The sequence below is a fragment of the Coccinella septempunctata genome, chromosome X (assembly GCF_907165205.1).
Source record: "Coccinella septempunctata chromosome X, icCocSept1.1, whole genome shotgun sequence".
NCBI classification, from domain to species: Eukaryota; Metazoa; Arthropoda; class Insecta; order Coleoptera; family Coccinellidae; genus Coccinella; species Coccinella septempunctata.
In genome coordinates, this window is record NC_058198.1 from 23,932,597 (window position 1) to 23,950,148 (window position 17,552).

Genomic DNA, 17,552 nt, shown 5'->3' on the forward strand with positions numbered 1-17,552 from the left:
TTTAACAGTGACACAGGGGTGAAATAGAGACAGACAGGACGGGTGTATCTCACTTGTTATTATCGGTCCCACAATTAATACAGAAAAATTGAATTAACGGTAACGGTTCCTGTTTTTCCAGTGAATTAACGGAATTTTCTGTTTTAGGTATTGTGGGATACCACTTATCCACTGGATGACAGTCAGACGGTCCTGTTTGGTGGTGCTAAAGCTGCACAGAACAAACAAAACTGTACGGAACAGAATCTTCCAACACTGGCCGACCTGGTTAGATCTATCGGTTATGGTGGAATCGCGGAAATATAGGTATGTACATTTTGTCAGTTAATAAGGAGATACAAGTATAAGGCTCTATTTCACTCACCTGGGCACTTATTCGGTGAAAGCAGCGGTAGTACCCCATTACTAACTTATTTTTAACGGTAATAGAGGAGTGAAATAGAGTCAGACAGAACGGATGTATCCCATTTATTATCGGTGCATGCTATAATATAACGGTACGGTTGATTTTTATTTCGGTTGCTATACGGTGTACTTACTAATGATCAGACGGATGGAACGGTTTTAAATCCTTCACATGAATATTGGTGATTTTCTTACCACTGTCATCTTTCAGGTCATAAACAACGGGTGAAATTACTTTCACAACGGTATACGGACCAGAGAACTTGGGAGCCAGTTTGGCTGCAAAGCTATCAACGGCGGATGACAACGGATTAGCACGGCGCAGAACTCTATCACCGACATAAAAACGAACTTCTCTTCGACGGAGGTTGTAATGGTGAGCTTGCTGCTCAAATGCACGGTACAACCTGGTATTGACAAACTCATAGGCCTCCTGAAGATGACGGATTTGTTCTGTACGGTGAGTAAGATTTACTCTACTTTCTTCGGGGCTTCTGTTTGTCTCCTCGGTGTCTTCGTCTTGGGTGTTTGACGAGTAGATTGCCTTTGGAACTGTTAGTTCCCTTCCATAGTTCAGAAATGCCGGTGTGAATCCTGTAGATTCTTGTTTTGCGGTATTCAGGGCGAAAGTTAGTTCACCTAACTTCTCATCCCAAGTACGGTGGTCGGCTTCACAGAACTGACCTATCATAGTTTTCAACGTACGGTTGGCTCGTTCTACGGCGTTGCACTGTGGTGTATACGGAGGGGTGAAACGGTGAGCAATGCGTAACGGACGGCATTCAACCCACTTCATGAAACGGTCCTGCATCACCTCTACGTAAGAATTTCCCTTCTTGGAACGGGGAAGTGGCCCAACCACATCTGTACAGACCTCTTGGAACGGTGCATCAGTCATTCTATGTGGTTGCATTTTTCCAGGCGTCTTCTGTTGTGGTACTTTGTACCTTTGACAGGATGGGCAGTTTCTTACGTATTTTGCGACATCTCTGAACATCCCTGGCCAGTTATAATTCCGGGCTAGCCGAGAGATGGTTTTGGAGATTCCCAGGTGACCAGCTAATTCAGAATCGTGATTTTCTTTCAGGACCTCCAGTCGTTGTTCGGTGGGTACACAGAGCTTCCATGGTTGTCCGGATCCAACTTCAGTAAAGTCGGAAGAGTCCCAGAAGTGACGATACAGTTTCCCATCCTCAACGGCGTAGTCAGGGAAGTCTTCTGGGTCTCTTTGTACCTCTTGGAGCTTTTTGTTGTACCAACTGCAGCGAACTTCGACGTCGGCCAGGCATACGGAATCTACAGACGGTAACGGGTTTCGGGACAGGCTGTCGGCGACTTTGTTCAGGGCACCTTTCCGGTATTGGACTTCAAAGTCGAATTGCTGAAGGAAAACGGCCCATCGAGCAATTCTTCCGGACGGTGACTTGATGGAATTCAGCCATTTCAGACTCATGTGGTCGGAAATTACGGTGAAATGAAATCCTTCCAGGTATGGTCGCAGTTTCTCTATTGAGAAAACAATGGCGAGGCATTCCTTTTCAGACACGGAGTAATTTCTTTCGGCGGTGTTCAAGGTACGGCTGACATAGGCGATCACCCTTTCCTCTCCATCGAGAACTTGGGTCAGGGCTCCTCCAAGGCCTACGTCACTGGCGTCTGTTTGCAGGACGAACGGTTGATTGAAATCCGGACAGGCCAGTATCGGTGATTCGGTCAGTTTTTGTTTCAGGAGGTCGAACGCTTTTTGTTGTTCCTCACCCCACTTCCAACGTGGTTTCTTCTTTAACAGGTGAGTTAACGGTGAAACGACATCGGAAAAGTTCTCTATAAAACGGCGGTACCAGCTAGCAACTCCCAGAAAACGGCGCAATTCACGGATGGTTTTCGGCGCTGGGAATGCTAGGATAGAAGAAACTTTATCCGGGTCGGTACGGATTCTTTCGGAAGTAACGACATGTCCTAGGTATTTTAGGGATTTTCGCACAAAGTCACACTTTTCGGGATTGAGACGAAGATTGGCTTCTCTCAACCGCCGGAATACTTCTCTCAAGTTCTCCAGGTGCTCTTCGAAAGTTTCCCCCAGGACAACTATGTCGTCCAGGTAAGCGAACGCCTCCGGTTCTATTTCTGGGCCAATAACGGTGTCTAAGAATCTCTGAAATGTGGCTGGACTAGCGTGAAGACCAAACGGCATGACGGTGAACTGGAACAATCCCCTTCCTGGAACTGTGAAGGCAGTAATCGGACGGCTTTCCTTTGCTAACGGTATCTGCCAATATCCTTGTTTCAGATCCAGTGTGGAGATGTACTTGGCCTTACGCAGTTTATCCAGAATCCCAGAAATGTACGGCAACGGGTATGCGTCTTTTACGGACACTTGGTTGACGGCATGGAAGTCGATGCAAAAACGGTATTTTCCGTCTTTCTTCCTGACCAATACTACCGGTGAACTCCACGGTGACTTGGAGGGTTCAATCACTCCCTCAGCCAGCATACGGTCTACTTCCTGATTGAAGATCTCCTGCATTTTCGGATTTAGGGGTCGGTATCGTTGTTTGATCGGTTCGGTACCCGGTTTCAGTTTGATCTTATGTTCAATCAGGTCGGTTGTACCATATAGGTCTTCAAACTTCTTCAATTCTTCCTTCAGAAATGCCTCCAGCTCCTGTTTCTGAGACTCCGTCAGCTCCAACAGGTGTTCTTCGGCGGTGTGAATTTCTGCGGTGGTTTCGACAGGAGTCATCGGTTTCGAGATCAGACGGCCTTCCAGAAAGCACTCGGCGGTACTGAGATTTACGGAAAACTTGAAAGTCGACAGAACATCCATCCCCAGAATAATGTCAACCGGTAAGTTTGGTACCAGTAAGAATTTCAAGTCAGGCAGTGTGTAATCGGAAATTTGCACGGTGGTGGTGTACAGTTTCGGCGTGACGGTGGTTTTTCCGTTCGCTATTACTGTAAAACTGTTGTGCATTGTTTGTCCTGTGATTCCTTTATTTTCACACTGATCGGATACGGCCTGACTGCAGAAACTCCTGGTTGCTCCGGTATCTATCAGTGCTCGGAAGTGTTTGCCGGCTATTCTGACCTCTACTAACGGACGGTTATCATTACAGGTAGTCGGTGCCAGTGGAGTCAAGATTCCGGGAGATGTGGTCGACTCCGCCTCCAATCTCCCCTTCAGTTTCCCGAACACGGACAGTCTCGTGAGAGAATGTTTTCCCTCTGGCATCGAGAACAGAAGATTTTCGGTGGCCTGCGACATTCTCGACGCATGTGGCCATATCCAGCACATCGGAAACACTGTGTCTGGAAGGACACTCTCCTCCCTGAAGGTGGTTCCGTCCGGTCAGCGGGGCTATTTTCGGCTGGACGGCGGGGTGGCGGTGTTGCAGGTCTGGATCGACCTTCGGACCTGTCTCCAGAAGTCGGACGGTGTGATTCCTGTCGCTGGGCCATTGACTCTCTGGACCTGGGTGGCTCTGGACGGCTTTCCCCCGGCGGAGAAAGTCGCGGCTGGTTGGCTGGTGTCGGCGGGACTGACTCCCTGCGATCCGTTGTTTGGCGAACCTGTTCTCTGGTATCCATCGAAAAACTTGCTTGATATCGGTTCAGTTGACGGGGACTGTATGTCAGGTGAGGTTCCTCCACGAAACCTGGTTTGGAGGGTGGCCGGGTGTACTGGCTCATCTGCCACTGGACCAGTTCAAAAACTTTTCCCTTACGGAGAAGTTCATCATAAGTCTTGGTCTCCTGGAAGGCCAAGGCCTGCTGTAAGGGCGGGATCAACCTCTGTCGGATGAGTCGGATCTGCTCCACCTCGGATGGTCTTGCATAGGTGAGTTTCTGGAACAAGTTCTGCATCCGGGTAACATATAGAAGCAACTTTTCTTCAGGGCCTTGTGTTCGCCTTTTTATTTCCTCCAACAGATTCTCCTCGTAGTTAACTGGCAGAAATGCTTCTTTCAGTTGGTTGCTAAAATCCTCCCAGTCCTCAAAAGTACCTCTCCTGGGGATGAACCAATCCCTCGCATCCTTTCGTAGTAATTCATAAACTGATTCAAAAACTTGCTCCAGGGATACCCTACGGGATTCAGCCAGCCTCTCCACCTCTTCAAGGAACCCAGTCACACTACCAGTGCCATCAAAGGAGATGTTCCATTTGTGTATCGGGACAGTTGGTACTGTTGATCGAGACTCCGGTTCCGATCTGGCAGGTGTTGTGATAATTGGCCGGTCAGAATTCATTCACGGTGCAGGTAAGTGTGGAAAAGACACCCTTCGTGTGGAATTAACCCATCTACGTTGTGTCGGACCCTCAGGTGTTGTTGTCCCACAGTCCTGTGACTGTGTGAGAGGTATCGCTGGTAATTGTTGTAGTAATGCTCTACATGTCTGCCTTGTCTCATTCATGACCCGTTCTAATGTTGGATTTCTTACAGGTGTACCGGTACGTGAGACATTAACCACTGCAGGAGGATCGACACCATCTCCTAAGTCGATAAGTGATGTCTCAACCCTTGATATCCTCTCCGGTTGGATCGGTGACATCCCAGGTGAACTGGGCACCTCCTCATCCAAAAGAGACCTGTGATCTTGGTTGGATGGCTGCGGCTGCTCAGGACCACTCCTCCTACGCAGCCCCTCCAGTGTCTCCAACGCCTTATCTGTAGTCGCCTTCATTTGCTCAATCAATTGTAACTGTGTTGTGTCTGTGGTGACAATAAAGTTCAGCCTGCCTTGAATGTGTATTAATCTGGTGTAAATTCGCGAAAATTCGTTAGCCGCATTATTATGATTGAAGTCCTGAAGGGATTCCACCAAATCGGTGAGTTTATTTTGACAGATCTCAATCTCGGAGGCGGGATTCAATGATGTTGGGGGTAGTAGAGGTTCATTAGACTGAAGCACTTGTCGTAACAGACTCCGTTTAGTCATCACAGTACCGGGTATCGATTGTCCTCTCAGTTGTAATTCGAAGGTAAGTTCATCACTGAGTAACCGGTTCACATCCATGTTCGACATATTATTTTCAACTAAGTCCGATTCAGAACGCACCAATATTTCACACTCGGTATGTCCTTCACAATTTGTTTAAGTTCTAAGTCCAACCCGGTAAGTTAATCGTTAGCCAACTTATTCACTTAAGTTCGAAGTGGGTATCGGTGTACCCCAAACAAAAATTAAGTCTAAGTCCCGGTGTATCAAAAAAAAAGTCTAAGTCCCGGCGCACCAGAAACAATCTAAGTCCCGATGTATCACAAAAAAATTTTCAAAAATTTTTAAAGTCCAACGTTACTCGAAAAAAATTTCTATCAGTCCCACTAAAGTCCGAAAATATTCGAGAAATGCCGCACACAGTCGCAAGTCACTTCGTATAGTCCGAAAAATCTCCTGAAATTCGAACACCACCAAAACGCACAGGTAAAATTTCCAAAAAGTTCTCAAAGTTCAATAGCCAGAAAATAAATCACAATAATTGACTTTCAGTTTTCAGAAAAATCAGAAATAATCGGTAAGTTTCAACAGTACAGGTCAAAAGAAAATAGAGAACAGGTAGATAGGTTATCAACAGGTAATAGGTGATTCCCTATTGAACCGATAGGTAAATCACACCTATTAAATTTTACCAATTGCGACAATAAATTTTCAATTTGTCAAAGTCCGGAAATTCACTCACCTTCAATGTGAAATTAAAACAGTTCAATCCAATAAATCAGGAATATGCAATTAGAAATCGGAAATAGTTTTCACTGATATAACGGCGGAATAACAGTTCAGTGTTCAACCACTCAATACAGTAATCGGCAAAAAGAATAATCACAAATTATTTTCAACGGGGTTCAACAGTAGGAAAATTTCCAAAATATAGTCCAATTCAATTCACAGTAATAGTCCAATTCAATTCACAGTATAACAGTTCAATATGGAGTGGCAGGGAATAAAACACAGTTCAAGTTTATTTTTCACAGTTTTCCGTTCAAGGAATAATTACTCACTGTTCTGAGGTTTTACTCACTGTTTCGGGAATTCACTCACTGTCCGGTTAATGTCTCTCACCTCAGTTGTTTCCTGGTAGATTCTGAACGGTCCCTGCTCGGGCGCCATTTTTGTAACGGGGTTTTCCTCGGTGAACTCGAGCGCCAGCTATTCTTTAAGGGAGAATAGCAAACCTACCCTGGCAGCTACTAGCCGGAGACAGGGTTCCCTTGTGTCTAGGGTGTTAGCGACGCACAATGATAGGCAGAATCAACGTATACAACTTTTATTGGTCGATTCGTAAAAGGGGAACACAAATAGCACTATTACAAAAATTCAGTGACTCGAAATCAGTGAGATTTACAGGGCAAAACCGACGGAATAACACTGGATCCGATCTCAAACGGTATACGGGGGTTAACGGACTTGTTCGCCAGCCAGAACCTGAGACGTACACTTGACGGACAGATATTGGACTTCATCCAGGTTAGGGGATAAAAGACAGCACAGAAATACGACGGCTCACCTTCAGGCTCGTTCGGCACTCCCCGGGCATCCGCACCAGCAGAATGCCTCCCTAACCGTAAAGGTGAACACCGGAACGGGGTAAAAAGACGGGAACTGAGGAAAGGGTGCGCCACCCCAAAGTGTCCTCGGTACCCCCCGGGCGTCCGCACCAGCAGGGTACTTTAACGACAGTAGGGGTGGAACTAGATACGACGGGAAATTTCAGGAAAGGGTGAGCCACCCCAAAGTGCCTTCGCCTACCCCCCGGGTATCCACACCAGCAGGGTTAATGACAGTAGGGGCGGAACTCAGACTCGGGTATGAGAGGGATGCAGACGGAAAACTGAAGTTCCAATATTAAAAAAAAATAACGGCGTGTCGTCTTACCTCTGGTTCTATCTTCGGCTACTTACACTCAAAGCGCGACAAAAAGACTCGCCCCAACTGAGGTGACGCAGAAAAGGCAAAGCAAAAAAAATTCAAACTCTCAAAAAAAATGAAAACCCCAAAAATAAACAATTTTTCTAAACTAACTCGGCGGACGGCTCTAGTAATTTGAATCAAAATCGTAAAGATCACACGTGAATAATCCGGTTATAATTCGTAAGTCAATCAGTCGGTGAATTAATCGTAAGTGAAGTGGCCTGCGGGAGAACATCTGATTTTATACCCACGGGGGGGTGCGGAAATCAGATGTGCCCGTCAGTCGAAATTCGGTAAATTTGCGTCGATGAAAACGTCTTAATTTCGACTTATCTGTGCTAGCGAACAAAAAACTCGGTTATCTTCCAATTCAGGATGTTTTATACGGTGCGACATCGTTTTAAGGAAATAAAAACGGAATAAAAACGGTACGGTATGTTTACAATTCCGAACGATGTCGGAATCCTGAATTGGAAATTCGAAAAGATTTCTCGGAAATTAATTCGAAACAAAATTATTTAAAAATGAAAACTAACATAATTATTCTAAAATGAGGGAATAGGTTTGAAAACCCATTTTCTCATTACACGTTACATATATGCAACGCTAGCCGTTGAAGGGTTAACTTTAGACGCAGACTTTCCAAATGGGCTTTGAAATTCAGCGAGGAATCCAGCTTAACACCTAGATATTTCGGATTGAAGTTATGTTCCAAAAAAGAATTACCGAAAGCTACACTCAATTTTCTATATTTTTGATGATTATTCAAATGGAAACACGAAACCTCGGTTTTATTTGGGTTAGGACACAAACGCCACTCGGAAAAGTAATTCCTCAAAATTTCTAAATCCGTAGATAAATTATTTTCTATGCATCTAAAATCAGAATGACGGAAAGCGAGGGCAATATCATCAGCGTAAATAAATTTCTCAGAAGAAGTCGTAGGGATATCACACAAATATAAATTGAAAAGAAGAGGTGCTAAAACTTGTGGAAGACCGTTATTCAAAGTTTTGAAATTACTACTGTTATCATCTACAAAAACACGAAACCTTCTATCTGACAGCATATTTTCCAGTAAGCGAACCATCTTTTCACACTTCAGATGAGTATAAAGTTTTATTGATAAAATAATAAATTATTATATACATAAGTAAAACAGTGTATAGATGAAATAGGAATAAATTGTTGACTGTCTTCAAGCACCTTCCTTTAGTTATATGGTTACCCTTGAATGTTCTTCAAGGGACTCTTCTGCGAAGGAGACTCTTTTGCATTGCCCTTCTCTTCCTTTTTCATCATTTCTTCTCTATATTTAGGACACCCGAGAGTATTTGCTCTGTGACCCAGAGTTTCACAGATAGGGCAACTTGGAGTGTCCGAGCAGCCTCCTGCTTCATGCCCCTGCTTTCCACAATTCCTGCATAGTTTGCTCCGGTCTGGTCCCCTACACTGAGCTGCCATATGCCCCGTCTCTCAGCATTTAAAGCACGTTGTCAAATCTATGCGAATTTTTACTTTGCAATTCGAGAGACCAATGCGAATCTCTCCGAGTGCCGCCGTTTTTTGCTCCAGCAGAGCTGAAGCCATTTGTAGATTTCCGTACTTCAATTGCCTCAGGTTTCTTATGCTAATTTCTTCGTCCGGATGAGATACGTAGTTGGATATTTCCTTTCGAATATCTTCTTCGGTAGTTATCGCGTCCATACCGTAGATATGCACTAATTTCCTTATATTTGACTGTCCCACCGCTCTGATTTTTCTTTTCCCTACCTTATTCCTTAAAAAGGCAGCTACATTAGTGGCCGTTCCCCTTTTTCCATCAATAGTCAATTTTAAATGTCCATTCCTTGTCTCCGAGGCATATTTGATATAGTCTGCCTCCTTTGATCCTCCCATGCATCCGAAGTATAGAACAGAATTAACCTCCCTTGGGTGTTGTCTTCTGTGCCCTCTCTCCTCCTTTACAACGTCCTGTTGCCGTTCTATGCCCCTCGCATTTGCATTCGAGACAGTACGGTGGATTGGTACAGTCTTTGACCATGTGCCCTTCGATACCGCAGTTTCTGCATAGCTTACTTCAGTCTTCACCGGAGCATTTGATTGCTATGTGCCCTTCTTTCTAGCACTTCCTACATTTTAGCACTTCTTTCCGCGATCTGATCTCGGCAACCGAAAGCCCGACCTCTTTCCAGTCTGGTTAGTTTTACCCTACTGATGACTCGTCGTTGCGATAGTAATCCTGCTCAGTACGAGAGGAACCGCAGGTTCGGACATTTGGTTCACGCACTCGCTCGGGCGGGCGGTGGTGCGAAGCTACCATCCGTGGGATTATGCCTGAACGCCTCTAAGGCCGTATCCTGTCTAGTCAAAGGTGGCAACGATACCTTTTTGAGCTTCTATGAGTCGAAAGGCTCAAAACAATGTGACTTTACTAGGCATCAGACGTGTTCGTCTGGTGTCGCACGAGCCAAGGTTGCCGTTTGGGGCTGATGGTCGGCGGCGGGATCGATTCTTGCCACGTTCGACCTGGCCCCTTGACGGTCGATCATGGGTCAACTATTTCGATGTTGAAGCTTTGAATTTTCTGTAGACGACTTACGTACCTGGCAGGGTGTTGTACTCGGTAGAGCAGTTTCCACGCTGCGATCTGTTAATACTCAGCCCTTAGCTTGGGGATTCGTCTTGTCGATTAGACGAGACCCCGGTGGTATAGAGACCGCGACCGATAAGAAATACCGCAGCTCCGTCCGAAGACGTAACACTTCGCGTTCGGAGCGGATATGACTTTCGGCCGTCTCGTCGTTCGAATACTTCGGTATCGACGACGACGATCGTTCTCGCGACGATCCTCCGTTTACGGTCTTTGAAGCCGTAAATTCGGGGATCGCACGAGGGCGCATAGTAAATTTTTAATTACCGAAGAATGATTCAAAACGTATTTGTTTTCTATTTTATCAACCAACTTGGCATCGAGAAATACTAGAATGCATATATAACATACTTACATTCCATAATAGAAATTGAAAAACCGTCTAAGATCTGGCATATATGAGCGACATTATTACGGGAGAAGGTTCCCGATGCTGGCAGGCAAACAGCATCGTTAACAACTGATGGAAATATTTCACCCGCTGTTTTGAATTCATGAAATTGGAATTTTATTTGTATTTTTTTCATTGCGTGATCTATGGTTTGCATTCTTCACTTTGTTGGCAGTGAGGGCGATAAACAGAATCGCACTCCATATGGTTTACAACTGAAAATTATTCTTCGGATAAGAAGTCAGTTGAATTCACGCATCCACGGGTGACACGTTTCGTTGCGACCGCCTTTCACGCTGTGTTTTTCGAAAGTTCGATTAATTTAGTATTTGGACCGGAGTGATTTCCAACGGCCTAGTTATTTCTGGAGTAAGAAGATTGGGAAATTCCCGCGCTACAACTGGCAGCTCAGAGGGCCCTCTTCCACCTTGTACAGGATACCACCAAGGTAAGTGCGCTTCTTTTGGCCCAATTATTATTCCTGCCTTGTTACTTCACTCAGTACAAACATCGCCTATAGATCACGCAAAGCGGAAAAGTTCCAGAAAACCTCTTTGGCGATATACGTCCAGTTTTCTCCCCGGTCGCTCTCGAAGGAGGGTACGCTCATTCTTATCTTATATACCCTCAACTTCGCACATGGTCCTTCGAGCCGGATGAATAATTGGGTTTTTCTGGAATTTTCTTAAAATTTTGGTAATTTTCAAAAAAAAAAAGGGGATAAAATTTTTTTTTTTTTCTCTTCAGTTGTCTAACTTTACAAAGTTCGCGAACTGCTTTATTGGTGCAAGTTCAAATTATATATTTCAATTATCCGAATATATTTTGGGAAAATTTTCCGCGAAGGAAAATTCAATTTTGTTGTTTTCTTGTTTTTCTTCATAAATTTCGAAGATAATCAACCAGATAAAATATATCACATCATAAAAACGCATTGTCGCACGTACGTTTTCACGCTCCATCTGGTCGCTATTCTGGTATCAAGTATTTAGGTGCTAGCCCATAGGCGCACATTCTCTATTTTCCTCACTTCATATTGGCTCTCTTGTATACGCAATTAATTTTTTTCAAAAAAAATGTCCGATAAAACACGCCGTAATTCCGCCTTAAGACAGAGTTCTTTGAACGAAATAAACACCCTCAAACAGTTAGCCCTCGATGCTCAGAAGGATAAAACTTTTTTTATTAAGTTCAAGGTACGATATACTACTATCGAAGATATTAAGGATGAGTTCTTTAAGTGTCATAATGCGCTCTTGGGAGCTTTGGCAGCTGACAAAGATTATAATTTAGGAGATGAAGACGCTATTAAGGTTGCATTTTTGGAAAGTTATTATGATATCAGATCTATTTACACATCATTATTTCACCAAGATCCTTTCAACACTACAGTTAAATCTCAGTCCGACGCACCAGCTCATTCAGATACAGCTCATGTTAAATTGCCCAAAATTCAACTGAACAAATTTTCCGGTGATATTCGTGATTTTCCCAGCTTTAAAGATATGTTTGATGCTGTAGTGCATTCTAACAATAACATTCCGCCAGTAGAAAAGTTCAATTATCTACGATCATCTCTAGAAGGTACACCTTTGGATTTGATTAAAAGACTTAACGCATCATCAGATAATTATCAGATCGCCTACGAAACCTTGGTGAAGCGCTACACAAATCCTCGAGCGCAAGCTCGCGCACATTGGTTGGAAATAGAGAATTTTCCGAGCTTAAAATCTGAGAATCCTACACAATTACGAAAATTATTAGATACTTTCGCCATTAATTTAGAAAGTCTTAAAAACATGAACGTCGCAGTTCACTGCGATTTTATTTTGACACATATGTTACTTTCGCGATTAGATCCTGACACATCCCGAGCTTTTGAAAGAGAACATGGATCAACTGCTATACCCGCATATGCCACGGTATTCCAGTTTTTAGAAGAATACTGTAACGGTTTGATCAGTTTGAATAGCACAGTGTGTGCGAGGAACTCCCCGAGTAAATCTACGCCACTTAATGATAACCGTAAAAGAAACTCCTTTATGGCGCAAACAAAAGCGCGAAGTCCTAAATGTGTTATATGTCAATCAGATCATCCAACTTATAATTGTTACAAATATTTAGAGAAATCGCCCCGAGAGCGGCACCTTCTTTGTAGAACTCATCATTTATGCTTTAGCTGTTTAAGTAGTTTTCACGACCTTAAGAATTGTAAATCGTCGTCATCCTGTCGAAAATGCAACAGTAAAACTCATCACACCACTTTACATTTCGACCGCGAAGGTAACACAGTCGACGCCACTGCTTCTACTTCAGAAACCCCGAGAGGCGGACGCGGTCTGTCCCCGACACGGATGGTCATGTGCGCTCGAAATTTCCCGGTCTCATCGAGACCTCAAGTCTTGTTATGTACTGCACTGGTGGAAATTCAAACGGGAAAAGGACATTTCAAGCAATTTCGCGCAGTTTTGGATTCCGGTTCGGAAATTTCGATAATTTCTCAGAAATGTTTCTCCGCTCTGAACCTTCGTAGTTCATCGTGTAATACCGTGATAAACGGAATAGGTAATCAAACGCAATTAGAAAATTTAGGTAATGTTGAAATTTTTGTAAAACCGGTTGGATTAAGCGATCCAACATTTGTTATTAACGCCACAATACTTCCAAAAATATGCGAGAGACTTCCTTCACGCAAATTACTTCCGCAATCGTGGAATTATTTAGATAATTTAAAGTTGGCAGATCGCAAATATTATCATCCCGGAGATATCGACGTTCTTTTAGGTGCGGATGTGTTTTCAAGAATTTTGATGGGCGAACGTATTCAAGGTCGAAACGGTGGTCCAGATGCACTTAACACGGTTTTCGGATATGTTTTGATGGGAAAAATTTATAACAATACTATTTCTTCTCGCTCGGTTCATTCTTTAATTTGCGAAACACATTGTTTGAATGATCTGAATGATTCAATGAATAAATTTTTCGATTTAGAATCGGTACCAATTGTTGATGGGGGTTCGAAGAGTGATATTTGCGAGGATATTTTTATAAATAATTTTTATAGAACTCATGAAGGTAGATATGTTGTTCCTCTTCCGTTCAAGGAAACCTTTCCTCTGTTTCCTAATAGTCGGGATTTAGCCGTGCAACGATTCATGAGTCTTGAACGTCGTTTGTTGAGAAGTCCCCAGTTATATGAAGAGTATTGTTCTGTGATAAGGGAGTACTTGACTTTGTCTCATATGGAAATTGTCGAACCTGCGGAGACTATGCATAGCTTTTATTTACCCCATCATGCCGTGTTACGACCTGATAAATCGAGTACTAAACTTAGAGTTGTATTCAACGCCTCTGCAAAGATTTCCAATGATTCGATGACCTTGAATGATTTTCTTCATGTTGGTCCAAAGCTTCAAACAGATATATCATCAATTTTGATTCGTTTTCGATTGAATAGAATTTGTTTTACCGCGGACATTAAGCAAATGTACCGACAAATTTTGGTAGCTCCCGAATTCAGAGATTATCAACGTCTTATTTTCCGCTTTTCATCCTCAGATAAGTTAATGGATTTACGAATAAATACGGTGACTTTTGGATTGAATTGTGCGCCTTACCTTGCGTTGCGGACCTTACGACAACTCGCGATAGACGAAAAGGAATCTTTTCCTTTGGCTTCGACCATCCTAGTGGAGGATACGTATATTGATGATATATGCAGCGGAGGTGATTCTTTGCATGAAGCGAAGAATTTGCGCGACGAACTCATCGCATTGTTGGCAAAAGGGGGTTTTGAATTACGCAAATGGGCGAGTAATGAGCCAAGATTATTGGAAGATTTAACAGAAGATTCGATCTCATTTAATCCTATGCCTTTTGAGTTACAACAAAATGCTTCCATCAAAATTTTGGGTCTCTACTGGGATTCAACTAGTGATTGTTTCTTCTATAGTGTCAATCCAATTGACCGCCCTATTACTAAGCGGAATCTTCTCTCCGAGTTAGCGAGAATTTTCGATCCTTCGGGATTTCTTGCACCTGTTACATTTTTGTGTAAGTACCTAATACAAAAGTTATGGCTTTTAGGCCTCGACTGGGACGAGACCCCAGATCAGGAAATTTCCAGAATTTGGCTGAAATTCAAAGAGGAATTACGTTTGTTATCCTCAGTTAAAATTCCTCGCTATTTTGATTTTGACGCCGATAATGTGATTGAATTGCACGCCTTCACTGACGCCTCGGAACGCGGCTATGGTACTGCGGTTTATCTTAGAGTCATAAAAGCTGATAAAATCCACACTTTTCTTTTGTGCGCAAAATCAAAGGTAGCTTCTTGTTCAAAAAAGATTTCTATAGCTCGGATGGAACTTTGCGGAGCCGTTTTACTTACAAAAGTGGTTCGTTGGGTTCAGTCTGTTTTAGAAAATAAAGTAAAGATTCGTAGCCTTCACGCATATACTGACTCACAGATAGTTCTTGCTTGGTTAAATGCAAATCCGAATCGGTGGCAAACTTTTGTGGCCAATCGTGTCGCATACATTCAGGAAAATGTAGATTGTTCCTGTTGGAATTACGTGAAATCTCAACATAATCCCGCAGACGCGGCATCTCGTGGACTCTATCCGTCGGAACTCTTAAATTGTGAAATTTGGTTTCGCGGCCCTGCATTTTTACAGGAATCTAGTTGGGAGTCAGTTGGGATTGATTTACAAACTAATGAGGAAGAACGGAAAAATGTTCTTTTTGCGATCCAGGAATCGAATATCTTGGATAATTTGATGAATAATATATCATCTTTTTCTCGCCTTCAGCATATTATTCTGATAATATTACGCTTCATTTTCAACTGTAGGAATCCCCTTCAAAAAAGTGTTGGGTTTTTTACCTCATTCGAATTAAGCAACGCTTTGAAAATTTTGATTAAGCGCACTCAGTCGGTTGCCTTTGCCTCGGAAATTTCTGATAATAAGTTTTCAAAACCTCTTCGAAAATTAAATGCTTTTTTTGACGAAGACAACATAATACGGGTAGGGGGAAGATTGACATACTCTGATCTTTCTTACGATAGGAAGCACCCTATTTTACTTCCTAGAAAAGGACGTTTCGTCCAGTTATTAATAGAGTTTTACCATATCAAGAATATGCACGCCGGTAGACAAACAACGCAATTCTTGATATCTCAAAAGTTTTGGATTTTGTCCGCTCGTCGAGCAATAAGATCGGTGTTGTCGAGTTGTATGAAATGCTGGAAAACCAATCCTACTCCTTGGCAACCAAAAATGGGTAATCTACCATTGCCTCGTATATCGCAAGTTAAGCCGTTTTTACATTCAGGCGTTGATTATGGAGGTCCCTTTTCAATTTATATGAATAGATACAGAGGTGCCAAAACATGCAAAGCATATATCTGCCTATTTGTATGCATGGCAACTAAAGCCTTGCATTTGGAATTGGCATCTGACCTGAGCACTGACGCATTTATGGCTTGTTTGAGACGGTTTGTTTCGCGACGGGGAAGGTGCGCTCACCTTTACTCGGATCAGGGTACCAACTTCGTAGGATCTCGCAAAGAAATTCGTAACATGTTAGAAAATGTTGCGGGCGCTGACAATATCGAACATCATTTCCTACCAGGAAATGCCCCTCACCTTGGGGGGTTGTGGGAAGCGGGTATAAAATCCGTGAAAACTCATCTGAAACGGGTCATAGGCGAACAAATCCTTACATATGAGGAATTTTATACCGTCTTGGTTCAGATCGAAGCGGTTTTGAACTCGCGGCCTTTGACTCCAATGAGTTCTGACGTTAATGATCTGTCAGTTTTGACAGCAGGCCATTTTTTAACACTCGAGCCATTGCACGCTATACCGGATCAGGATGTTACTGATGTCCCTATGTCTCGTCTCAAAAGATGGCAATTAATCCAGCGATTGCAACAAGATTTCTGGCAAAGATGGAAACGCGAATATCTACATACGCTCCAACAAAGGAGTAAATGGTTAAGTAATACTGACGCACCGACTATAGGGACTTTAGTACTTATTAAAAACGATAATGCACCCCCTTTGAAGTGGGAGATGGGACGAATCTTGCAAGTCCATCCCGGTTTGGATAAAGTGGTAAGAGTGGCCACCGTCAAGGTGCAGCGAGGCACCATAACCAGACCTTTAGTCAAGTTATGTCCCTTACCGGTTGAAGCTTGAAAGCGTTAGTTTCAATTAATTTTCCTTCCATTTCTTATATTTTTTTTTTTTTTTTTTTTTTTTACGCAAAGTTTCTGGTTGATTAACTTCACACTTTTGAGCGCTCGTTTTTTTTTCTTTTGATTCACCATATCTGTACGGGATATAGGGTAGCATCGGTTTTTTTCTCTTTTTTTTAAGGCCACGTTTCTTGGTGTGTCTTTGTGGGGGGGGAGTATGTTTTGAATTCATGAAATTGGAATTTTATTTGTATTTTTTTCATTGCGTGATCTATGGTTTGCATTCTTCACTTTGTTGGCAGTGAGGGCGATAAACAGAATCGCACTCCATATGGTTTACAACTGAAAATTATTCTTCGGATAAGAAGTCAGTTGAATTCACGCATCCACGGGTGACACGTTTCGTTGCGACCGCCTTTCACGCTGTGTTTTTCGAAAGTTCGATTAATTTAGTATTTGGACCGGAGTGATTTCCAACGGCCTAGTTATTTCTGGAGTAAGAAGATTGGGAAATTCCCGCGCTACAACTGGCAGCTCAGAGGGCCCTCTTCCACCTTGTACAGGATACCACCAAGGTAAGTGCGCTTCTTTTGGCCCAATTATTATTCCTGCCTTGTTACTTCACTCAGTACAAACATCGCCTATAGATCACGCAAAGCGGAAAAGTTCCAGAAAACCTCTTTGGCGATATACGTCCAGTTTTCTCCCCGGTCGCTCTCGAAGGAGGGTACGCTCATTCTTATCTTATATACCCTCAACTTCGCACACCCGCAATACATAAAATATAAAGATTTTCAGATGGGGTGATGTTAACTTGCAAGGCGTAAGTCCGAGAAAGACGTGCTGAAACGTTTTCTCTCGAAGATCAAACTTAACGCTGCCTGGCCAACAGCGTATGATATTGGGAAGAAGCGGTCTCCCGAATATCGAAGGCGAAAATGAATTCGCAAACGGTGAGAGTGCAAAGTGCTCGACACGCGGAAATTCTGAAA

General features: G+C 43.1%; 1 protein-coding gene across 1 annotated transcript; it reads left to right on the forward strand.

Annotated features, from left to right (window-relative positions):
* Window positions 1-11,069: 11,069 nt before the first annotated feature.
* Window positions 11,070-17,217, forward strand: LOC123321965. Its single transcript, XM_044909777.1, has 2 exons — window positions 11,070-15,934; window positions 15,977-17,217. Exons 1-2 carry the CDS (start codon window positions 11,435-11,437, stop codon window positions 16,559-16,561), a joined length of 5,085 nt encoding a protein of 1,694 aa, XP_044765712.1. The 5' UTR covers window positions 11,070-11,434; the 3' UTR covers window positions 16,562-17,217.
* The last annotated feature ends 335 nt before the right edge of the window (window positions 17,218-17,552 follow it).